At 39.9% G+C, this 26,198-nt stretch overlaps 1 protein-coding gene across 1 annotated transcript; it reads right to left on the bottom strand.

Annotated features, from left to right (window-relative positions):
• Nucleotides 1-419: 419 nt before the first annotated feature.
• kcnj5 (potassium inwardly rectifying channel subfamily J member 5) lies at nt 420-24,617 on the bottom strand. The gene is made up of 4 exons (XM_005720655.1): nt 24,409-24,617; nt 14,504-14,583; nt 11,519-12,392; nt 420-2,406 (listed from the first exon to the last, which is right to left on the bottom strand). Exons 2-4 carry the CDS (start codon nt 14,564-14,566, stop codon nt 2,021-2,023), a joined length of 1,323 nt encoding a protein of 440 aa, XP_005720712.1. The 5' UTR covers nt 14,567-14,583; nt 24,409-24,617; the 3' UTR covers nt 420-2,020.
• Nucleotides 24,618-26,198: the final 1,581 nt, after the last annotated feature.

Genomic DNA, 26,198 nt, shown 5'->3' with positions numbered 1-26,198 from the left:
ATGCACAGCTAATCCAGTTTTCAGGTAGCATGCGTACGAGGCGCAGTCGTTTCACCCAGAGCCACTTGAGTTAAATGTGTCATTTTATCACACATCAGCTGATAGAGTGCAGCGTCACTCCACATCAAGGTACTTTTAAATCCTCAGTCGCAACGTCATGTGCGAAATGCCTACACATTCATAGACTCCCATACACTTGTTTGTGCATGTGCAGATTATCTAAAAGGAACATGTTGTTCTTTCGGCCATATTATGTTTATTCCCACAAGAACACACAGAAAACAGATGACATTCAAGGAATGAAAAAAATGACCTCACTTGAATGATAAATATACTAAGGTGCCAAAATGTCATAGTGAAAATCATTTTTAAAAAAAGGCATCAAATTAAATAAAAGAAATTACCCAAAAAATGGGGGGTTTTCTTTTGGTGATTTTAAAATTGCACATCATGTGACAGTATACTGTAGAATGAATGTAGAATTAATTAATGTATAATTTGGCTGACTAGAAAATACCCTGTTTTTCCTGTTACCTCATCCATGCAAGCTCAAGTGACCTTCAAGGACAAGTCTAAAGTTTAAAGTTTAAAGGACCATAAAGTATATAATGTGAAACATCTAGGGCTTGTGTGATGGTGGTGAATTTGCAGACTGAATGTGTGTGCTCACTAAAAAAGTGCCAGATTATAGGGCAAAAGCTGAGGGTGACCTTCAAAGGGGGGGGAAAAAGGACAGCAATAAGTTAGCCAGATGCTAAAGTCACGAAATAAGACATCCTGTTTATATCTTTAGTATATTTAGCTTTAATGCAGCTGAAAATATCAAGGTTGATTATCTGTAAGCTTTTAAAACAAACAAAAAAAAAAAACATAAAAAGGATACATGGAATATTACATTTTGCTTGAGGAGCATTTGAAATTGTCATATATAAAAATCAAGAGCATTTCAAATAGGATTTGAGCTTGAACATTACATATAAGTGTTGAAAGCTATATCTGGATGTTAATTTTAACTAGAACTGACATGCATTAGCCAGTGGTGGTGGCTAGGTGGGAGGGTAGGGTAGGTCAGTGTGGAGTCCCCTTTATAAAGAAATTGTGCTTTATGTACCAGGGGCTTGAAATGAAAGCTTCATTTGCTGCAGTGGGCAGGTGAATTAAATCTTTAACCAACCATACCGTAGCACATTTATGCAGTTTTGCCAGCATTTGCCTTGTTGTTATTCTTAGTTTAAAAACCTGAAAATGAGTAGAAAATGAGGTACTAGCTGGTTTGTTTTGGGTCAAGGCTCCCAGTGTGTCGAGGACAGAATTAGACATCTAAAACGAGAGACAGCACAGACGTGAGAAAAAGTGCGATCAAAGAAAATAACACTGGATTGTGGTTGCCGGCACACATTGCCTTCATAATGTTCTTATTTGTTTGTGCATACTTGAAGACTCTTTCCTTCTAGGTGAGTGAGATTTCTGACGCAGAAGAACAACAGTGACAGAGAAAGGATAATAATCTCCTATATTAAATCAAAAAATTGCAGATAACAAGGTTCCATTACCACACAGAAGCTGCTGTCAGACACACGAGCTGAGTTATGAGATTATGCTTTAACGAAGCTGAATTAACACACTCTAAAATGAGAATACTGGATTCATAATAAGCCCATGGTAAGCTGTCATGGCTACCAGTTTCCGCTCAAGTTTACATTATACAACTTGAACTGTCAGAGTTATAGCAGTAAGTGGTCATTATTGTATATAAAAACACAATCTGAACCCCCCCACCTGTAAGTGTAGATATAGATACTGTACATGTGTTTCTCTGTATGTGGACTATTTGTCTACAAAACCAATCTATACTATAGATTGACACTCTAGTAGAGGAATATTGCATGAGTTGGTGGCTGGAGATATGTCTTTTATCTCTGAGTGCTGCAAAGGACCAAGCCGGCCATTGACCAAATGAAACCATATAATGTCATATGTCTTTATCCAAAGTTTTCTGGGCTTTTAGCTGTCAAACCCATCAGTCAGACAGTCTGTCAGCAAGTGGGAGCTCCTCTAAAGCAGCGGCTGAGCCATTGGTCTCCCCTCTGTCACCCCCTGAAACCCTCTCTTCAATCTCCTCATCTTGGCTCAGTGGATCCTGCTGTGACAGTCGGTTTAGGGGGTCAAACGTATGCATTTTGGGTTCAGGGCTGAGGAGGGAAAGCTGTGGCAATAACGGCTCCTCGCGAAGTTTAGCCGCCATCTCCTTGGCGCTGCAGGTGGGTGTGTTGGTCTCATAGACATCGTGGAAGTTATTGTAATCTACCTCGTAGAAGCCCTTCTCTAAGGATAGCACTGGAGTGAAGCGGTAACCCCACAGGACCTCAGTGTCCAGGTACGAACTTCTTGCCTGACACGTCATCCCTGCCAAAAGGTAAAGACAGGTGTATGTACACACACAAACATTCACACAAAATCAAAGAGCACACACGACAGTCCGAGGGGTCCATACATGAGAAACCAGAGAGCCAAACACACACAACCAGAGTGGATAGGTAAGCACACAATGACATAGAAAGAGGCATAGGGAGAAAGAGCATCAGTTAATTATTCATGGTTACAAAAGAACAGCAAAGACGTGCATACTGTTTTCTCTACACTCCTATCATCAGTCTCCAATCATATAACTAGAGTATTTTTTTAAACACTGAAGTATTTGGCTAGTTTGTTGAGTTTACACATAAAAAAGACTGTATATAATCCATTAGTTGTGTTTTAATAGTAAGCAAATCTGAATAAAAATAGTACACGTCACATGCCAATATTGTGTGTGCACATGCTTTGATAGTCAAAAGGCAAAACAACTACGCATTGATTCATTTAAATGCTAAAGGCACATGTTAATTGCATGTTTGTAGCTTTTGCTCAGTAAAGTATTAAAGTATGGTTTAACACTGTGGCTTAACACAGGTGTGTTACTCAAATAGCAACAATAACAGCTTGGTGTAAGTATAAGACTTGGGAGGCAGCATTCACAATATATTTTATAACAGCATTTCTGCTTGCAAAAGTGTAACTGGTAACACTAACAATATATAAATAACATCCTCATTTTATGTTTGACAGCATTTTAGTAGGTAAAGGTGAATGGCTTGGACATGAATTGAGCTGTGGTTTGGGGAAGGCCTCGAAGGGGACTGAAGAGGAAGAATTGAAAAGGGGAGGGACGGTAGGGCACGTAAACAAGATTGAACAGCTTGTAGGACTGGGGGAACCTATATAGATGAGAACCAGAAGGAGCAGTATGGAGGCGTGGTCCGGCTCGTGAAATTCCGATACTTAATCTCCAACTAAATAGCATTCCTTTTTGATGAGCTACATCCATGGTCTTGTTATTATACATGGTGGATGTGTGGCACAGCTACTGAAGCAGTGCAACTGTAAAAGTCCCTTTGCATGTTTTCTTTTATGACAAGTGCAAATGTCTGCTCATGTTTACATATCATTTGTAGGGCTGAGAAAACTGGCTAACCTAAGTCGAACTCTTGCTATCGTTGTCATTAGTTATAACTGTGTTTTTCTTCCAGTGTAGGTAGCTGGTGTGAAATAGCCTTAAAAATGTGAGCTGCAGAAAGTTAGTGGTGCAGTTAATACGTTCTTGTTAATAAATTAAATATGACCTAAAGCTAAATAGCAGCTAGCATCAGAAACCACTGCATTTTTTTATTGAGGAAAAAATAATAAAACAGTATTTCACCATACCTCCTCATTGATAACTTTAAAGCAATTTTAAAATGAAGCATTTCAATATTTAATCATATAAAGTTGGGCTCAGAGGCTTACATTATTCATCATGGGCATAAATGTCTTGCTAATCTTGGGCTTTTATTGATTTCTTTGAACTGTTCTTTTTCCTGGGTGGAATTTGAACAGCATACATCTTTAATGACTTTACAATACAAACATTAAGTGCACAAGTGTGAATTTTCTCTAACCCACACAGGGACAAAATTCTTCCTACAGGTAACCAAACTAATATTTGGCTAAATGTCCAAATATTGTTGCACTGGACATGAGCTTTTTGCATATTTCTGGCTGGATCTTTTAAGACAAATTCTTTGCAGAATTATTAGAGATTACTTAATTCTTTAGTTTTCCTGGTACGTACCTGGCTTTTAAGCAAAGTCTACATATGTTCATGTGGTTGAGGTCAGGGCTTTAGAAAAATTAATTGAGTGTGGACAGTGACACTGATGTTCTAGTAGTTTCCAGTTCATGGCAAGCTTGAGACTTAGTGCTTCCTGGGTTTATTATGAACATCCTAACCATTTCTCTGTGACAGTTTGGCTCTTCTTTTACGTCTTGGCAAAGGGGTGCCATAACCAAATAACTTATATTTACATAGATTTGTTTGAAATGCTGCTCTTGGAATCTGCAGTTGTTTACTCAATATGCCTAAGGCTTATCAAGTTAAAAGGCATTATATAACCTTCAAGTGTTTGTATAGATTTGGGTCTGTATAGATGTGCTTTTGTCCTTGCATGGAACAAAGAATTCCAAATTGTATGGAAACCTGTCCATGCAATTTGTTTTTCAATAAAGATGTGTGCTGTACAATCATTCCACCCAGGAACAAAGAACAGTTCAAAGAAATCATTAAAACCCCAAATTACCATGGCATTCGTGCCCACAGTGAGTGCATATAAACTTCTGACAGCAAAGTAAGTTTTCCCACTTCTCAGTATTCTGTCTGTTTTTATATCAGCAGCTTTGAAAAGTCTGCGTCAATTAGCTAATAAGACTTACAGCTTTTAAAATAGCCACAAAATAATCACTGCCACAACTTTCCAAGCTGGAGCAATCATTCACACGCTCGATATGTAGCTGTATATCACTTTAAACTGCAAACATCTGACTTTCCATCGATAACCTTTGAAATAAATACTCTGTATGTATGTAACATCCCCAAAAACATCAAGCATGGGATGAAACTGATATGGTATCTAGTGTGAGAGGAGAGGCTTTTGCACATTTTCTTCAGCTTTCCCTCTGGATATGAGTGGCCTACTTTCCACATTTAACTTGTGAAATATAACATCTTTCAGTTCCTAATGACAAGAGATTCTATAGTGTATTTTAAGGTTGTTGAAATAGTATTTGATGTGTTTGTTTTAAAGCCCTAGTTTAGTAGTCTAAATCCATTAAGCTGTTCAATGAAGATCTTTAGTACCTTCTCCTGTTGGCATGTAGTGGTGCACAGGCTTTGTCATGACTGTCACAAAACAATATTTGACTTTATATTGGCCTCGTGGAAGATAGAGACTTCACAGATATAATTACAGTATTTTGCTAATGAATTAACTTAGTCCCTATTGTTGTGATCAGATAGTACTCCCCCCCCTTTGTTTATTAGCCATTTTAATAAACAAAGACCCCCCTGATAGCCATGTGTAGATTGTTATTGTAAATTTCATTGTGATACATTATAAATATACAGTAAAAAAAACAACAACTGATGTTTCTTTTAGGATAATTTGGTCACTTCTGCAGAAGCAGTATCTGGAGATTTCTACAGCTTGTAAAGAGGACTCAGATTTGTTTCATCCATACAGTGAGTGCAACGAGTACATTTCCTCCAAAACAATGCCGCACAAATGTAGTAATCAGGGTGAATTTTAAAAAAGTATTTTCCAAATGGAAACCATATAGGGTGACCGTGGCTCAGGGGGTTGGGAATCGCATCTGTAACCGGAAGGTCGCCGGTTCGGTCCCTGGGCTCTCTGTCCTGGTCGTTGTGTCCTTGGGCAAGACACTTTACCCTACCGCCTACTGGTGTTGGCCAGAGGGGCCGATGGCGCGATATGGCAGCCTCGCTTCTGTCAGTCTGCCCCAGGGCAGCTGTGGCTACAACTGTAGCTGCCTCCACCAGTGTATGAATGTGAGAGTGAATGAATAGTGGTATTGTAAAGCGCTTTGGGTGCCTAGAAAAGCGCTATATAAATCCAATCCATTATTATTATTATGTATTTCATTGGTTTCCATTTGGAGGTGCAACTTTAAGTCTCATGGTATCATGCCTGCTGGAAAATGGAACAGATTCTTTTCCAAAGGAAAAAGGCTACCATGGAAAACTGCCGTCATGGAAAAAGATCATGACCTGTGAGTATACCATGACTTGAAATCCAGGTGGAAACGATTTGTTGAACTTGACATATCCTTACAGTAAGTGACAGTGATATAGCCTAGAACATCGTTGACACATAATGTGTTAGTCTCTTCTAGGTGATTTTGTTTACTACCAATGTGTCCATCGTGCAAATAGTTGTAGTAATCTTGTTAACGGATAAACCATATAAACAGTATCATCAAAAAAGTTAAATTGTAAAGGTCAAGTTGAAGGTTGTAACTTGACCATGTGTCTTGACTCTTTTGTTTTTGCCCTCAAGGGTTCCTGTCAGTACACACGTGTCCTCTGATGAACAAAGATGCTGAGGGCTTATCTTGTGACTTTCTTTCTGCTTTTTGTTTGTGGGCCGAGGCAAAAACCTCGCAACAATCGACCATCCTTCTTCAATCTGAAAATCTGCTATTAAACATGCTCTAATGAACTTAACTGCTGATACATAGGCTGCAGGCTTTGTATTGTAAATCAAGAATCAGCCTCTATCAAAGAATCACAAATGATGACCAAACAAACAAACAAATAAACATAAACAATGAAAACGAACCAACTAACTAAATAAAAAAATAAATAAGTAATGACTCCTGAAATGTCATTCTAAGCTTAGTTATTGTTTGTATTAAACTTTAATGGCCCCATCTCAGTGTTTGAAAAGATTGTTTGCTTTATATTAATTCTGGCAGCCTACAGTCATATTCACTTTTTTTCTTTTCTTTTGTCTCTCTTTTCACCATTTGAAATCATATTTGTGGGTCCTGCTGCAGATATCGGTTTTATGAATTTTCTTGCAAAGTATAAAACAAAAAAACAGCAGTGCAGACACCGTTGTTTTCACAAGCAACAATGATGATGATGCAATATTCTTTCTGTATTCTGAGAACTGGCATAAAAGAGGGTTTATTTTATATATAAATATTGTGAAGGACACAGGGGACAAACACACTATGTTCAGTTCAGTTTAGAAACACTTCTCATAATGACAGCAAAGTTTGTTGTTAGCAACATAGTGTATATGACTGGGCCTCCATCACAGCAAGTACTAAATAGAATGAAGCATGGTCACGTACAGTTTTAGTTTCCTAATATAAAACATCAAAACTGCATCTGCTGTATGTTGCTGACAACAAACCTCTAGTGGCTTTATTGTTTTAAAGTACCGCAGTGAGTGTTTTGTGAGTGAAGATGCTGTATGACTTTATCTCTTACATAGCTGTGGAGGAGTTTTGACCCACTCTTCTTTATAAAGGTGTATCAGTTCATCAAGGTTTGTGGGCCTGCATTTATGCTCAGCTTTCTTAAGTTCCTGCCACAGGATTTCAGTCAGGTTTAGGTCTTTTCTTTTTCAGCCATTCTGTTTGATTCTTTCTACTTGGGTTCATTGTCCTGTTGCATCACTCAGTTTGGGGCAAGCTTTCACTGTAGGACAGACTGACTCACATTTACCTCTAAAATACTTCGGTATGCAGTACAGTTCATGGTCTACTCAATGACTGCAAGGTGCTCAGGGACTATGAATGCAAAACAAGCCCATATCATTAGCCCTACACCACCATGCATTACAGTTGGTATAAGGTGTACGTGTGGATATGTTGTGTTTGGTTTTTACCAACATGGTGCTATGCATTATATCCAAACAACTTGCTCTTCTTTTTTCAGTTTCTTTGAGCCTTGCACAATCTGACCTTGGAATTAATTTATTGGGATATCTACTCTTGGGAAGATTGGCAGCTGTCTTGAATGCTTTCCACTTGTGAATGATCTTTCTCACAGGAGATGATTGACTTTATGCCAAATTGACTAGATTTAGGATCATTGCTGTATTGTCGCAGGGCCATTACCTTACAATCTGAATTGCCTTGAGGCCACTGTTGTTTTAATTTGGTGCTATATAAGGAAACTCTAACTCAATTGAATGTATTTCCTCCAAACATTGTTTTAAACTGAGTGTTTCAGACCTGACAAATACCTAAAGCTCTACCTTTTAGGTACACACTTGCTGATGATCACTTTATCAAGTGCATTTAATTAGGAGCATCTAGCTGCTACTTATTCTCTGAGTTTATATGGAAACATCAAGGGTGTACCTTTTATATTAAAGTGTTTCAGAATTTTGGCCATTGTTTTGTTTGAATAAACTGTGTAATATATATTTCCTGCTTTGCAGTTCATCTAAGGCACTGTTATTATTTCTTATCATATCCCAATATGTAAAACTTTAGAATTTAAAGAGGGTGTACTTTCTTTTTACCGTGACCGTAGATCTTAAATCTAGAGTCTGACTCAAAGTCACAGCCAGAGTGCAGCCAATGAGGAAATTACAAGCAAGGCACACTTTACTAAATTGAGTGCATAAAACGTAGTGCATGCACATGTAATACAATTTGCTCCCATGTTTTTAATAAATGTTGCCCTACATTTCCATAATTCTTGGCCACAGGATTCATTCCAGTGTTTTGATTCTCATTAAAGAAGCCACCCTCCAAAATGGATTATTGAATTGCACTGGACTGTGATGTAATTGAGAAGAGACTTTCCTCAAAAGTGCAACTTTGTAAAGGGATATTTTCCCAAAATCAGTCAAGACACCAACAGCGTCCTGTTTGTTACACCACAACATTTTGTAAAAGAAAAAGGAAAAAAAAGAAAAAAAGAAAGACGAATTTTTGCATCATTATTATTGTTATTAAGATAACTAAAACCTCCACTGCAAAGGAGGGTCAGCAAATTGCTGTTTGCAATCATTGAATGACTTCTCTCTCATGCTGTGTTGCAGCATAAAAGCTCAAACCAAGGCACCAGTATTCTCATGTCGGGTATGGCTATTTTGAGAAAGATAGATGGATATTTGTTAATTGAGTTAATACAATATGGATTGCATGTTTGAGTCTGCATGCCAATTAATGAAAGAAGACTGAATCATTTATTTGCACTTTGCACACAGTCTCTGTGTGCTCTTCTCATAGCTGACTGCACGGCAATGTTATTTGCCTACATATGGCGTACTTTCATAAAAACTTGATTGTACCTCATTGTCCCCCCTTTACAACAGGGCAGAGGTGTTTGTGCTGTTGACCAGGGAAGTTTGGATCTCTGCTCTTTCCAGCAAAATAGCTGGTGCGATGACCTCATTTTATGTGGGAGAAAGACTATCCTGTTGTGCTGGACTTCTCCATAAGCACTTATCACTTATATAGCATTTAACAGGCTCGTTAGTATCTACATCTATGGATATGTAGGAAAGTTTTTCAATCAAATCACAACATTACCACTTTGGAATTTTCAAATAGGTGTCATAAAACTTTTTAAAAAAGGTTTTATTATTTTTATTAAATAGTATTATTAAAAAAGTATTAATAAGTACTAATAAGTACTACTACTACTACTACTACTACTACTACTACTAATAAGTATTAATAAGTAATTCCCATTAAGACTTTATAGAAAAGGGAGTGAGGGAAGCAGGGGTGGCCTATTGTTTTGTTTGTTTTTATTAAAGTAAAACCATTCCTTGCTTTCAATTAAATATGAAATTGATAGCTTTTGTTGCATCAGCTAAAGTGATCCAAAGTCTTGTGTAAGAATCTCATTCAGTTTAAACTTTATTTTAAACTCCAATTTAAATTTGGAATAAAAAGTGTGAACATGATTGCATAATTTTACTCATCTTATACTCATTAGACTCGGTTATTGTATCGTGACATTTTCCCACGATTTTAAGTTGACTAACTGTGAAGTGTATCATAAGCTGCTTTTATTTCAGAGAGCCGCTTTGTTATTGCAATTACACTTGAAAAACAAAATTTGGTTTAATATGTCATGTTTGTGTTTTGCTTTTTTTAAAAAAAAAACAAAAAAACAAACAAATAATGTGGAAGCACCTCTTGTAAGTGATTTCCAGAGCCTGACTCACCATTATGCTGCACACCACAGGCTACACAGCTAACAAGTAATGGCTGCGAGAGCATGAAGCCAGTTTCACCACCCACGTATGTATCGCTTCCAAAATATATGTGACGACATCCACGTGAGGTCGTAGGAAGGATATTTTGTTTATTAATGACTTTTTATTAACGACACGTAAAGCCTGGGCCTGAGGTAGCTTTCTGTCTGTCACTGTGTTCTTTCTCACGCACAGAATGAAAGTCTCACATACAAAAAAGGAAGTGGGGGAGGGCTGGTGGATGGTCAGATTAGTTTGTTGCCTAGCGGTCAAGGACAGTGACGACATAACCCCTGCATGATGCCATGGTCTCTGCCGGTGAAGCGAAAGGTGATTTAATGCTTGAGTCAAGTATCAAGCAGTGTGAGCAGGAAGTGGGATGACTGCTGGTGCTTTGCAGGAAAAAGGAAATAAATAAATAAATAAGATGAAATAGAGCAGAAATATTCACACGAATGCAAAGCTGTGTCTGGTCATATTAGGTCATTTGATGGTTTGTTAGAATTTTCAAAAAGCCAACTGTGGCATCATCAGACTGCTAATCACTGTGTGTCTCCTTAACTCATGTGAAGTATGATGCAATCCAATAAAGTAAATTAGTAGCATGTATAATTCAATTAATTTAAAATGAGTATATTGTAATAAGTCCTTCAACAAAGGCCATTAAAAAATGCAGGTTAGGCATATAAACAATACTTGATTTAGCCACAGGAACAAGTTAGATTGACAAATGACTTGTGTTGAACTTTTAGCCTTGACTGCAGTTTTAAGCTGGGAAATACTTTCTGGAACTTTACAGATACACCTGGTCATCTCTGCGCCATTAATGTAACCAGCCTGCAGCACTTTTCAGGACTGCTTGGTTTTTACCAAAAACACATGCCAACATTGCAGGTAGGTACGCTTCATTGAATTGAAAATAAACAGTATCAAAGGCAAAACTTTGAAGTAGCAACAGTAGAGATGCCGGTACAGATAAACATTTGTAAAGAGGTTTTAGAGTTTATTTGTCTGCCTCGGTTGAAGGAAGAAATATTTAGTTTTGCAGTTATAGATTAAATAAAAGAACAGTCAACAACTGTTGTGGAATTAAGAAAATATACATTTCAAACAATTTATTGACTCTAAACTGACCCATATGGAATAGGAAAGATATAAAAAAAAATGTCTTCTATTTTTTAATGCATTATTATTAGGTTTTAATTAGTATCTCTGTCTTTCCATCAATTACACCATTTCCAGTCAGCAGCGCTTACTGGCAGGCTCACCTTTCCTCTTTCGCCTCTCCATCCATTAATCCATCCTAGCTCACTGCTTGCAACATTTCCTCATCTCTTTTTTTATTGACTTATCCTCATTTGTATGCCCTCCCATACTTCCTTTACCCCTTCCTGATAATCTTACCCCCTTCATACCTGTGGCCTCCACCATTCCCTCAAGAATAACCACAATCTCGAACTCCTCCTTTTCCATTTGCGCCAGGGACATTTCCCAGAAGGGGCTCTTCTCATTTATTTCATGAGAGATGATGAGTGGTGAGACCAAGAACAGCCGGTCATCCCCTGTGTCAAAGCCAATGTTGATGTCAGTCTGGTTGAGCGGGATGAACTCCCCCTCTTTGGTCTGCTGTGAGCGGATCAGCTTTGCTCGAATCGATGCCTCCACAATGTGAGAGTTCCTCAGGTCGCCCACCCGAAACATCAGGCACATCTTGTTATCTCGCACTGATATGACAGCGTTGTGTGAGAACATGAGGGTCTCAGCACGGTTCTTTGGCTGTGAAATCTTAACAAACATGCAGCCCACCATCATGGCATTGACAATGGAACCCAAGATGGCCTGCACCAAAAGTAGTATAATACCTTCAGGGCATTTTTCGGTAATTACACGATAACCATACCCAATGGTGGTCTCCGTTTCAATGGAGAAGAGGAAGGCTGAGACAAAACTATTAAGGTTCTCCACACAGGGGGTCCAGCCCTCCTCGTCACCATGCACTAGATCCCCACGGATGAGTGCGATCAGCCACCAAAGAAACCCAAAGAAGAGCCAGTTGACTACATAGACCAGTGTGAAAATAAAGAAACTAAGACGCCAGCGTAGGTCCACCAGCGTAGTGAACAAGTCACTGAGGTAACGGTAGGTCTCTTGCACGTTTCCATGATGAACGTTGCATTTACCATCCTTTTGCACGTAGCGCTGACGTGGCTTCTTCACTGGGTCGGCTATCAGGTGGGTTCGCTCTGTAGAGATCTGAGGCTCCCTCAAATGTTTGGGAAGCTTCTTCACCTATGTGAAAGAAAAAAGACAGAGTGCTAAAGTAAGGAAAAGAAAAACGGTCAAAGAAATTAGGCATGAAAAGACAGAATTAGAGGGATATTTTACCCGCATTGATTTGCTCTGAAGAATTTGTTAGGCATAGTGTGCTGGAAGATGTATGTGTTAACTATCACTGCAGTATGGGATTTTCTATCAGGTTTTGCTAAGCCACACTAGAGGTGAGGGAGAGAAGATAAGCGAGGCAAATCAAATTAAGAGCCGTTATAAAGTCACTTTGTAGATGTCTATGTATACACAGAGGGCAAAAAAGAAACAGAGAGTAAGGACACAACAAGAACACAAGGACACTCAAGCCTTTGTCTATGTTGGCCCAGCTCCAGCGAGGCAATCTGGCTCCACAACTGTGCCCTGCCTTCCTCCCTGTCCCTTGTGTTCTTTTGCACTCTATGGAACATTTGCAACCTCGGATAAGAACAGATCTACCACCATCCTTTAAAAGACCCTTTAAAAGACCCTAAAAACCTGATGTATAACTAAAGAATCACCTTACACTTGTAGGCATTATTATAATATCATATTATAATATCATATTTTGTTGAGTTTATTTATGGTTAGAAAGGCAATGCTTCACAATGTAGCTATAAATTCAAACATGATTTGGAAAAAAAATGTTTTTTTGGCCTCCCTCTTACACAAATAAATACATAAAAGACCAACATACACCAAAGACAATGTTTTAAGGGACCTTTCAGAAAAGCACAGGGACTCTTTATTGAGACATTGACGCTGTCAGATCTCAGTTGGTAAATGAAATGATTGTGTCAAGACGAGACAACGATTGTGTCTCTTTCTGCTAATCTTACACCTGCAAACCATTTCTCCCCACAGCCACACGTTCATCAACAGGAAAGTTGCATCCATCATAGGGATGATCATTATCGTAGTTTAGTTGGAGAACAGCACAGTGTGAGCCACAAACAGTGTCCTTTTTGGTGCCTTTGATTGTAATGCCTGAAAAATAAAACCTGCCGGATTTTTATTTTAATTTTCAAATCGTTTTACTGTGTCAGCTGCTTTTTAACTGCAGCTGTGCTAGGTCACATCTATATACTATTGATTTTCTAGATATAGATTTAATGTAATCAGTTTTTAAGGACCATTTTGAAAAAGAAGAATTGAAAGACTATTCTTATTGATCTGCATTGCAATTAGTGGCTTGATGACCGTGCGTTCACTAAATGTCAATGCGGTTCCTTATTACAGACCATAGTCAGGGAAAATGCATCAAACAGTCATGCAGAATGCAGTCGGCACACCGCTTTTTAAGGTAATGCTTTAAGCGTTTCTTCTCTACTGACAAGATGACTTGACGTATGGCCGTGTTTTCTCGAGTTGTTAAACGCTACTACAGAGGTTTTCAATGAAAGACAGCCAAAACAGGCCTTTTCATTTCCACTCTTTGAGCTGGGTTAATTGAGTGATAGATGAAGACATCACAGCTAGTGCTGCCCAAACTCCAGCCTTTGTAGTCAATACTGTCCCTGGGGGTGATGGCCCTTAAAACAAATTCATTAGCTGTCTCTGTTTGGCACTAGTAAGTACTGGGAGTTTTCTCTCACTGAGCCTCGCCAGACAAGGTTGAGTAAGCTGCATAAGTTTCAATCAGCTTGGGAATTCAGGATGGATAACAACTCCACTAGTTATTTGGGATGGCTGTTTTTTGGTCATTATCTTCACTGCCAGGTAAACTGAATTAAACACTTACCGGTATTTAAACTACTAAAAAAATTACACTTTGGTAGCCTTAATTCATGTTCATAGTACTTATTTTATCTATTCAATAATTCTACAGCATATCTACTTTATAGGGTAGATAAGTTCTTAAGTTTTTAAGCATTTCCATAATGCTTTCCACAATGCTTTGTTTTCAATGTCAGATCTTTCCATATTATTCATTCTTATCTTCTCTCTATATATCTCTCATCTATTTTTCTACCCTTGCTTCTCACCTCCACTCTCTCATATAGTTTCTCTAGTATTTCACAGTTAATCTCTCCCAGTTGTTTAAATATAAAGTAATACAGATTGGGCAAAATACATTGTGTGTACTGTGCGAATACCTGTGCAGGGGTGACGCCTATCTCCATGTTGTGGTCCATTAGGACTCGGGAATCTCCTGCCATCCTCAGCTGGAGCTAACCTGTCGAAAATGAAAAAGTGCTTCATGGGATTTGTTATACTAAACATATATAGAATATACCAAAATAAACCAATGCGACAAACAATAAAAGGTCATAGCTATGTTACTGAAAGAGTACATACTGCATTGTAGGTACAATCTCAGGCTTTTTACATTTCAACCCCTAGGTATTGCATAACAGATACAGGTATTGCGTGAACACATTGCATTTAGTTGCATCCATTACTGAAGCTGATTTGGTCCGTGTGCAACTGTAGCAAGATTTGGGTGCTTTGGAAAATATGTTGGTCATAACTTTTGCAGACAGGATTTGTAGGCGCAGCCAGTGGTTTAAGGCTGTCTGGTTTATGTTCACAGGATCTCGACTCTGCTTTTTGTGGATTGTTGTCCTCCAGCTTACACTGGGGCAGTTTTCCTTAGCACCTCCAGAACTGAGGCAGTGGTTTTAAGCTAAAAAAAAAAAGGTAGGTTCCAGACTGGGAAGGAGTTGTTGCACCAATAAAGTATCTCAGGCCTGGTTCAAAGGAGGGATGAGGGTCCAGCTTGAAATTAAGAGGTGGACTGGTGAGAATGAGAGGTGAGTTGAGTGAGTGTTGATTTGCTGTTTCTTCTTCACTCTTTTTTTTTTCTTCCCACTAACTGTGTTTTTACACCATTCTGAATTTAATCATTAGTTATTATTAATCTCTGGCAGGGTCTTTACCTTGCAACATAAAGTACCTTGAGACAACTGTTGTTGTGATTTGGCACTATATAAATAAAATCTAATTAAAACTGAATTAAACCACGCCTACAACATATAGGTAGAAAATGAAAGAATAACATCACCCATGAAAGTGCACTCTTTTACAAAATAGACTCAATAAAACAAACTTCAAATGGTTTCTAGGTTCACTCTTGGATCTCAGTAATTCAGGAAGTACTCAGAATAGAGATGGCACATTGAAAGAAGACAATTTGGGCAACAGCACGCTTCCTGGACACTTCTTAAGGCGAGGTGTTTTGAGCACCCAAAACACTTGGCCTGAAGAGGATACACTTAGGAGCTCATGTCTCATCTGGCCTGTGGCTGCATAGAAAGAAGGTGTGTCTCTGCTCAGACTGCTTCTCCAAGACCAGAACTCAGATAAGCAGAAAATGGATGAATGGCTTTGAAATTGCATGAATTTGTCATTATGTCAGGGTTTGCCAGATGGTATATTAAGACGTCACAGAAAGCTATAAGGTTAAAAAAGGTCAAGCCATTGCAGTTGTAATTGTTGCAATATATTTTTTCAAAAGTCTATATAAAGATTTTTTTCATGTAGGCATTTCCAGGGATGTACTTGTGGGGGGAAATTACTGTTATGGCAGCTTGACTTTGCTGCGTAAAAGAAAAAGTAAGGTTATTTTTATAAATATAAAGGCACAAAATGTCTTTATATTTTACCCCTGTTTAACTGCTTGTTAACCCAAATATCTAACCAACAAATCACAAGACAGCAGCTCAATGTATTTAGGAATGCAGACATGGCCCAGACATTCAGCTAAAGTTCAAACTGTGTCAGAAATGAGGAAGAAAGGTGATTTATGTGAATCTGAACGTGAGACAGCTGCTGACCTGCTAGGATTTTTCCCATTTTTCCTGACCTTTTTGTTTTTATAATGGTCAGTAAAACACAAAATATCCAGTTAGTGGCAGTTCACTGGCATAAAATGTCTTGCTGATAGTAGAGGTCAGTGGAGAATGACCAAATGCTGACAGGGAGACAACAACAACTGAAAAACAAAGCAAAAAAACAAACAAACCAAACACTCATTACAATTAAGTTATGGAGAAGAGCGTCTCTGAATGCACAACATGAAGCAGATTGGCTACAGCAGCAGAAGACCACACAGGTCCCAATTATGTCATCAAAATTAGAAAATGCGTCTAGTTGTACCAGTTAAGTAATGCAGCCCATCTGAGTATTGTTGCTGATCCTGTTATCCCTTTATGACCACAGTGCACCCATCTTCTGGTGCCACAAAACTCCAGTCACCTCAAACTGGTTTCTTGAATGACATTGAGTTGAGCTTTAATCAGTGAGAACACAGCCATATGTATTTATTAGTATTTAGCTCAAAAAACTGCTGTAGGTGATCACCGCCAAGAAGAGCTAGCATCATGGCTGCACGCTGCTAGTTAATGAACACAGCACACTGCCAAACTAGAGCACTGAATGTGCCAAAATGTTTGCTGACAGTGTAGTTTGCATGTTTTACCAATAACTGTACTGGCAATGCACTATCTGCATGTAGCAAGTCAAGCATGAATATTTTTTCACGGTTATGTTTTGGTATACACAGCGCAGGGAACATTTGAGGTCAAGACTGAATCACAAGACAGGATGTGAGCATTTGTTACATAAACCTAACCACACTGAGGATATCAGCTGTGAGGCTGAGCATTTCCATGAATTCAGTTTCTTGTAAACTAGGTTTGACAAAGCAAATCATTTGTGCATTATTTCATGCACAAAATAATGCACACAAATGGAGGACGTGAGGGCAAAAGTCAGCACCTGAACAACCCTGATGTGCTCCCTTAATTTTATTTCCAGTTCAGACTCATGAAGTAAATATTAAATATTTGACTATAACCACCAAACAAGACCTAAGTAAGGGATTAGCTGACCTCATCACGCTGGAGGTGACCCAGTGCCCAATGCTGACCAATTTGCCTGGATGATGAGGCTCAGCTGCACATTTTTATTTTAATGATGTCATTTTCCCAAAGAGCAGGCTCCTCATCGCCATCGTTGCCAGTTCTTGTGACTGTGTGTACCCACTCGCACACACTGCTCTCTCGATAAAAAACGAAACAACAACAACAAAAAACCCCGAACACTGCTTTCACTCTATTCATCATCCTGCCCATTAAATTTAATGATTATTCTCTTAATCAGTTAGTGGCAGAGAAATAAGCACCTTCAGCTGTTTCCTTCCCTTTACATTCATTCCAATATAAAATGAGCATACATATTTTCTTTGTGGTTGTTTTTAGCACAACTGAAGCCAGTAGGTGATGTGCTGTGACAGCCTCCGGTGCAGTGTGATGCGGTTTTAAAGAGTTTTTCCTCTGCTGTTGAGTTGTATTACAAAACAGGTATTTTTAAACATCTGTTGTGTGAGGTCCAAAGTGACAGGGAAAGTAGAAAGGGAACACTTTGAACGTCTCCTGAATGATGTGGGATTTAATTACTGCCACTACTATAATTTTAGAGGGAAGTGGTGTGTATGTGGGGTTTCAGATGAAGCCCTAGTTTTGGGAGCAATCTTACTACACCTTTGGAGCCCCAAAAGAGACAATTAATTTATAGAGCCCCTGGGTGTTATTTGAAAATCAGATACTTTTAATTTGCTCAAAGAACAAGGGATACACGGGGCCTTGAAAGTAACCAAGCAAAGGAACAGTAAATTACCTTTGTGGCTCGTTCTTGACCTTAACAACACCTGACATTTCTTTGCCATCTGTCTTTGATGTTACTTTATTTGATCACTGACAAACGAGGGGAGGGAATACAAAAGCGAGCACAGGGGAAGTGAGAGGACCACGTCACAAACCAGATCCACACAGGAATGTAGTGTTGACAATGATCGTCCAAAGCAAAGGGCAGAGTGACGTGACAGGCATCTGAGCAGAGAAAACACAGACAGACAGACAGACAGACAGCAGAGGTGCGCACAAAGCTTTCAGCATAACTTGCTGAATACATTGCAGGGGTTGCAAGGTCTCACTTTCTGACTCGTTTTTTTTTAGGTTCTCCCATGAATTAAATATGATTCCCCAGAGATTTGTGAACTCCAGACCCGTGTGCGCTTTCAGAAAGGCTGTAATTGCAGTGTCTGCTCGCAGTTGCAGATTCAACAAGCCCGAATGAGAAGTGTTCGAAATGGATACCAGCTGGGGTGTTTTATCTCAGCGCTTTAAGAGGGTAACAAGCATTTATCTTGTTACCCGAAGAGTGACAGGATGCTTTGGTTGAATTGTGTTTGTGTCCTGATAACAAGAGCACTCATCTATTGTGTTTAAAGCCAAGAGGTACTAGTAAACCAGGCAACTTGCCTCCTAAGGGATATCTACACTACATATATTTCCCTTATTTGCTGACACCGCATGCTATAAACAATTATCCATACAGAGCGCAGCAAAATGTGCTTTGTTCTCCGTCTAACCTGTAGCAAGCACTATAATTTCCCCTCAGGGGCTGACTGGTACTGAATAGAATTTGCTTTGTGATTTAATTTCCTATATTTTCCTGAACTTCAGAAACTTGTATTGTCAGCTTTGTGAAGTAAGAGCGAGCTTGTAACTGAGCTAAGAGAGGTTCACATCAATACTAATCACCAACATGCAAATAAAGCCCTTGAATCAGATCCAATCCTGAATTATAATTCTTACTTGATCAACTGTTTGGTTCAGTAATCCCCCAATTTCTTCTTTATTTCACATTATGTGGAGATTATCGATTGTGCTTTCCTTATTTCCTGTCTGAAAGCTTTGCAATTGTGCTTATTTTGGAAATGCTGACGCTCGCCCCAGTCAGGAATAACTTTCAGGATCCAAAATAAAAGATAAAATCTGCAGTATTTTTAATACAAATAAAACAGCATGCATTTTTAGTGACTTCACACTAGACTTTTACCTGACAGTGGTGCTTCATTTCACCATTCCTCATTGACCTTTCTGCTGAGCATGACAGGGTTACAAATGGCAGCAAGATATGCAGCAAACACAGCAGTATCCCTTAGTTCAATGGTAAAAACAGGACTATTGGAGGATCTCATCCATAGATTTTGAGCTCATGGATGAGTGTTTTCTGTTGTTTCATCAAAAAAAGAAAGACAAATGGTGCTGATAGTGAGAAAAATAAATAAAAACACAGGCTGAGGATGAAGAATAAGAAAAAATAGAATAAAAAGAGAAGAAAGGCAGTTGTTGCTAATTTTGTGAAGATGTTTTTAGGATTATCTTAAGACATTAAGACGTCAGCTAGATTTAGGTTTACCAGTCCCTGCATGGTAAAGATATCTGCACTGGTAGAGTCTTTCTACAGGAGCACAAGAGCTTTGTATTTGCTTGACTGTCCACGCTTCTCCACTCCTCCCTTCAGTCATGGTTACTGGACCTGTCATGATTATCCAAGGCTAAGACTGGCCCATAAAATAACATGGCTTCATCCCTATCTCTGCTCACTTATGACACTTTGAGGTCGGGCAGGTCAAATGACTAAAAATGTCCCCAGCTAGTTTGTCTCCAGGCTCTGCAAACACACACACGCACACACACGAACTTACCAACTTACCATGTACCATTTTCCCATTATGCCCGATAGTGAGCTGAGTGTATCCAGTTGTGCCCTTCCTTCGAATGACCTTCTCCGGAGTGACACTGCTGCACCAAGACATTCCATTCACACTGGAGAAATAATTTTCCTAATGATTCATCCCACTCTCTCACACACACATCCTTTGCATCACACCTTCCTTGATTGAGTCTTTTCACTACTGTACAGTTTTTACAAAAAATTCACCAAAGCCAAAAATGTCAGTCTTCCACTAAGATGAGCACCTTTACAAAAGAAAAAGTGATGGCCATTTCACATTGCTGCTGAAGTGGCAGTCGATGGGATTAAAACCCAACACCTACTGGAGCCAAATCGCACCCTCTTCAACCATGCTGGCCTGAAGTGTGAGAGACGTGATGGAAACAGAAGTGAGATGTGTGAGGCAGAGAGGTGGATATGCTCCCTGACACCCCCTAACTTCTTCTGTGCAGTCTATAAATTGGACCCACTGATACAAATTCTCTGCATCCAAAATCAGTCTTAGTGTACTTGCTTATTAATCCTCTGCCTCATCTAACTGTAGAGGACAGAACAGGAGGGGAAGATGAGGTGAAGTGAGGCCACAAGCATGGTAGGGGTGGGGCTGCAGAGCCGGGCAGCACATGGAGAATGGTGGAAGAGCCAAAGGTCATGATCTGGATCAGAATTCATAACATGCTTCACTGTGTCCCCGTGCTTGTCCCTTTGAGGATGCTCCTTCTCCATAGTCAGCACATACTAAGTCAGAATGAAATGAGATTAGGGTCTGTCAGTTGCATGTTAAAAAACAAAAAACAAAACAAACCCAAACCTTATTCCGGTGTGTTGGGTATAGCAGCAGAGTAACAAGGTCTCTGCTCAGTTTTTTGCTGACGTGTCCTTCAGCGGAAAGCTCAAACCTCTGTTTCTGACAGCAGATGACATGCTGTGAGTGAGTCCAATCTGCATAAATGTGAAGCAAGTTGGTGTCGAAGCAAAAAAGCAGAGCAATCTTGAAAACATTCTTTCAAAAGATGTCAAATTAAAAAAGAACATGGTGTCACTCCATAGGCCTTAACCGTGCGGCACGTTGCTCTTGCATCTCTGCTAATGAATGGTAAATGTACGGAGACTTTGCAGATCCATCATCTTCCTCTTGGTGATGGATGCTCACATCCCGTGCATAAAACCTGATAAAAATCACTCTGATCCGATAGAACAGATCCGAGGTGTATTTACATTTTCATCCTTTTTGACGTTATTATTGTAATTTTTTTTCGAGTGCTCAAAATTAAGTATGTGCACGGGCAGTATGTGCTCTTCTGTATAAAAAGCTGTATTTATCACAATGCTGATTAATGCGCATTGTTCTTACGAAAAGAGAAAGGAAAAAAAACATGGTTACACAATATGGATCGAATTTAGTCAAGCTGTCATTGTGTCTGCAAATGATATTCATGGGCATTTGTTATACTGGCCAAACAAAATAGCAGACTGGTGCATTTCAAACTAAACAACATCCAATTCTGCCAGCATGTCTGAAGACAGATATTTACAAGTACATGCACCATGTAAATGTCCCACAATGCAATTGCCCTTGTGTGATTTAGCTAACTGGCCTGGCTTGAAATGTTATCCACTGGATATGAGACATCAATGCACATCTCCTACAGACTGCAATGCCTGACAAAGGCAGCCGTGTGCATAGTGCAAGCATTCTCCCTTAACATAGTAAATAAAGGATAGTGCAAGCAATAACCTGCTGCTAACAGAAAGGAGTGCGGCCCATCATGAACATGTCCACTTAACCTGGAAATGTGACAATTTTTCACATTTTTTAAAATGTAGCCAGTGACAGAGTACATTTTACAGTCCTGTTGTTAAAGAGGTAGCTTTGCAGCATTAGTTTTTAATCCTCTCACACCACCTGGACAGCATATGTTACTAGAAAGCTCACTGAGGGATGTTCAGAGCAAAGTGTCCTGAAACATCCAACAATTTTTAAAAGATTTCTTGGCAATTACCCACGTACAGAACAACACTGCATCAAGCTACAAGATCCCTAAAGCTGTTTTTTTTTCCCATTCATGATGGGTAACCCTAGGTATATGTAGAAGTGTAGACATGCTTTAATGTTTTTTATGTTAGTATAGGTGTGCTGGACAAAAAGACAACCATGACACAAAGCAGTGATCCCTGAAGCAGTCATCTCATTACCAAACACAGGGTGAAGGTTTATTTGTGTTGTGTGTAGGCTGGAGCAGCAGCAGCAGCAGTCTCATGCACTCTATCAACTTTATGTGTGACGAGACTATAGAGAAAACGCACGCTCTGTGAAGTTGTGGCAGAAGCAGAGAGTGTGCCATGTTATAAATCTGCTACATAAGCATTGTAGGTGCCACTTTAACATACAGTGGACAAGCACCGATTTCCATTGGTTGCAGATTTACGAGTGATTGATAAACAGAGTGATTGATCTTCCTGAGGGAAAGACTAGATTATTTAAGAAATTGTATTCAGCACATCTGTCTCTTGCAAGTAACACAAGCATCAGATTGCTTGCATGTACAGCTCACAGAGTGGTGGGGCTTTGAATTATAGACAGTAGTTTATCAAGAGCACAAGCTAAAACTGAAGGAGAATTTATAGATGGCAACTAGTTCAGTAGGGCTGCATAAATAAGGCATCTTTATGTAGATCTATAAAAAAATAAGATACTGTAATTCTGAGCTGCACTCAGAGATGGATGCACATTTTCCAGGGTGTGTGATACTAAAAAAAAAGAAAAGAAAAGATGCAAAAAGCAAAAGAAAGACAGACAAAATCTTCACGGCTGGCTAATCTCTTGACACAAATGTGCCACTGTGGTATTAGAGAATCGCGGATGTGGTTTTCTCCCCATCCCCTTGAGACACACAGTCTTAACAAAATAAACACATCCAATTAATTATTCACACTGTCTTGTCTTTTGAGAGTCTCTTTAGATTCTGCTGAGCATTATTCCTGCCCTTTGCCCTGTTTTGTCCACTTGTTAGGGAGATCTGAACACGGGCTTAGTAGGAGGGGGAAATGAGGTGCACAGCCATGAATTACAGTTGCAATGATAGCCCTATGAGGTCAAAGGCCTATCTATCAAAAAGCATTACATCACAGCAGTTCACACTTTCCATCTGCAGCCTTGAAATAGCAAATCACTGTTCAAGCAGATGCGAGAAGGGTCACGGTGAATTGCAGTGATTAAAAGTAACGTTGAGTGTGGCAAATAAGCAGGTTTTTGTTGCAAATTTCAGCATTAGGATATCACCCCGGGCTTTCCCTTTTTCTGGGTTTGAGTTTGAGTGATGTGTAAAAATGTGGTTAATGATCAGAGCATCGGCTTTAGTATTCCTCCACATTAAAAAATCATGATCGAGTCTGCACATTGCCTTGACACCGTCTTCCCGATGTGCCTTGATGAGACGATACCAGGACAGACAGGAGCTTTAGAGATCAATTAATGTGACCATTAAGCCCGCTGCAATGTCATCAAAGTTTTACAGCAGCAACTCTTGAGATGTGTCTCCCACAGAGTCCGCCATACAGTAAGGGAGGTTGGGGAAAAAAAGTGGGGTGCATGAGACATTAAAGCGAGCAGCTGTATAATCTCCAGGCCAGAAAAGAGGAATTATTTTCTCTTAACACTTTTGATGCAGTCTGCAATATTCATACCAGCAGCTATCACGACCCAGTGTCCTTTGCTTCATCTCCAACTTTTATAGAATGTAAAAAAAGAAACATGCAAAGCCCAAACATGCTGCGCTGCATGTTGGACGTGCGAGACCCCCTCCTCTACACACACGCGCGCACAGTCACACTTACAGTAACACACAGATGCACGTTCACTTTAGGTTCGCTGCTGCGCTTGTAAAACTCCTGCATTGTACTGAGAGAACTACAGCACGGAGCCCAAATAGGCACAAACAGTAGAAGCGTTGACAGGCTTTTCTCTGCTTGCGTCAGAGATATTCAATGCCTTTTTGATTACCCTGCCCCCTGCAATGAGGGGATGCATAGTGATGATCTATATATCACTGCAGTGACATAGGATTGGGGTGGGGGTAAAGGGGGGGGGGGGTGCAAGATGTGGTGATAAAGGTTATTGCTGAAGTACCGTAAACATTTTTCTTTTCCCGGTCTCTTCCTCTTGAATTAGCTTACATGTTCTCTTTCAATCGGCCATTGCATTCGCTGTTTCTAAATAGTGGATATTGGATTCTCACAGTTTTGGATTTCTCCTTGTAGTAATGCACACTTTTTTTATTTGTCAATTCTCAAACAAATAATGCTGTCATGCTATGCCATTCGCAGTCAAACTGAGAGAAGACAGCTTGGACGAGGTGCCACGGTCGTATCATGCATCAATGGCTTTAAAAACCTCCCCTCTCCTCTTTTGCCTTCCTCTCCCTGTCTCTTCCTCTGCTTTTTTTTCCCTCCTCCATCGGCGGTGAACGACGCTTACCTTCAGGTCTCTGCAGGAGTAGCTGGCGGGCTCCCTTCGAGGCATTTCACAGCGGCTCTTCTTCCCAGGACTGCACGCTCCTTTCCTGGCTTTGTTCAATAAACAACAGCCCTCCTGCCTCCCTCCTGCCACCCAGCTCCTTCTGCTCTTCACCACTCTCTATCTACTCCTGTGTGAGAGGGGGGTCTGTCTGTGCTTGTGTGTGAGGGAAAGAGGGAGTGAGAGAGAGAGAGCTAGAGGTAGAGTGGATGCGAGAGGAGATGGGAAGGATGTTAATATGCATGTGTTTTTTTTTTTCCTGTCTATTTTTCCTGTTCCTGTCTTCTCACGTCGACTGAGATTGTACTCTCCGTCTCTCGGGATTTGTCCTTTATTGGAGTGTATGTGTTTATGCCTGTTTGCACTGAGCATCAGTTTCAGTGTGTGTGTGTGTGTGTGTGTATACATCTACCACATGGTTCCTTTTTTATCTGCTGCATAGGCAGAGAGAAATAGACTCAGAAAAGTCAAGTACAGTGAGAGGGAGGCAAAGTCAGATGAGGGTGGTGTATGTGTGTGTGTGTGTTTGGCTGCAGACAGGGAAAGAGCAGTCATGTACAGTAGTGTGGTATAATCAATTGCTCTGGAACTGCAGTTGAAAAAACACCCTGAGGGGTTGAGAGAGACATAAAAAAGTAGAAACAGTGAAAAGAGATCTCATACAAAAAATAGCTGGAGCAAGACAAATAAGAGCTGAAAAGGGAAAAAAGAACCAAAACATACGAGACAGAGGTGAAGGAGGTGCTAAAAAGAGTGAAAAGGACCCTTTGGACCTAGAAGTTCAGTTTTCAAGTCACACACTAGCACCTAACGTAGAATAAAGGATGCCTGTATAAACAAACTTAAACTATAGTCTCATGCAGTCACATCAGCCATGCTGATGGTCACTGAGCTCATGGGCAATGATCAGTGTGGAGTTTATTCAAATACATCCATGTAGATATTCATTGATCATATTTCAAATTTTGTTACCAGGGTAATATCTACACAAAATATGATACCCATCAGGCTGCGGGCAGAGAGGTGGATGCTTGACACTGAGATGTTATTAGCATGACATACAGAAAACTGAATGTGCGCTCTCCACTTAACAGACGATGAAAGATGAAAATGAGAGCAGAGAGAAAGAAAGATAAGGAGATGATGATAAGTAGGGGAGGAGCAACAGAAGCAGCTATTACCAGAAAGGCTCTTCTCGTACATCCTACACTGAGTTTGGGAGGATATTTATGACTCTGCAGCCCCCCCCCCCTTTTTTTTCTGCACATCACCCCCCACCCACCACTTCCTGTCACCAGGATAGACTCTTGTTTCTGTTTCCCAGGATTCACCGACTGGGGAAGCGATGACAGCGGATTATGGGACATCAATGAGCGAAGCTGCAATAATGAGGAACTTGGGATTTGGCCGAGGGTTATGAGTTCTGGACCGTACTCAGGGTTAGCGGCGCTAAGCTCGACGGTAATAATGAAATGTTGGTGATTTTAATTGTAATAATTCAGGTCCTTCAGCAACAGCTGTGCCGATCCCGGCTGTGGATGAGCCCCGCGTGGCTTTGAGTTGTTCAGATCTGGGGCATGTTTAATTATTTCCCCTCCTGAGGTTACACGACTGATCAAAGCTTGAACCCCCTTCCACCTTATTACTTCTCCACTTCATGCTGTGGAGAAATCCCTGCAGTTGACTTTACACATATCACATTAACCACACATCATACATTAATAAAGCTTCCTAGCACATTTTGCTATTAC

Source organism: Pundamilia nyererei, unplaced genomic scaffold (assembly GCF_000239375.1).
Source record: "Pundamilia nyererei isolate P.nyererei 1_Seehausen unplaced genomic scaffold, PunNye1.0 scaffold00003, whole genome shotgun sequence".
Taxonomy (NCBI): domain Eukaryota; kingdom Metazoa; phylum Chordata; class Actinopteri; order Cichliformes; family Cichlidae; genus Pundamilia; species Pundamilia nyererei.
This window is presented reverse-complemented; position numbering and strand designations above follow the sequence as displayed.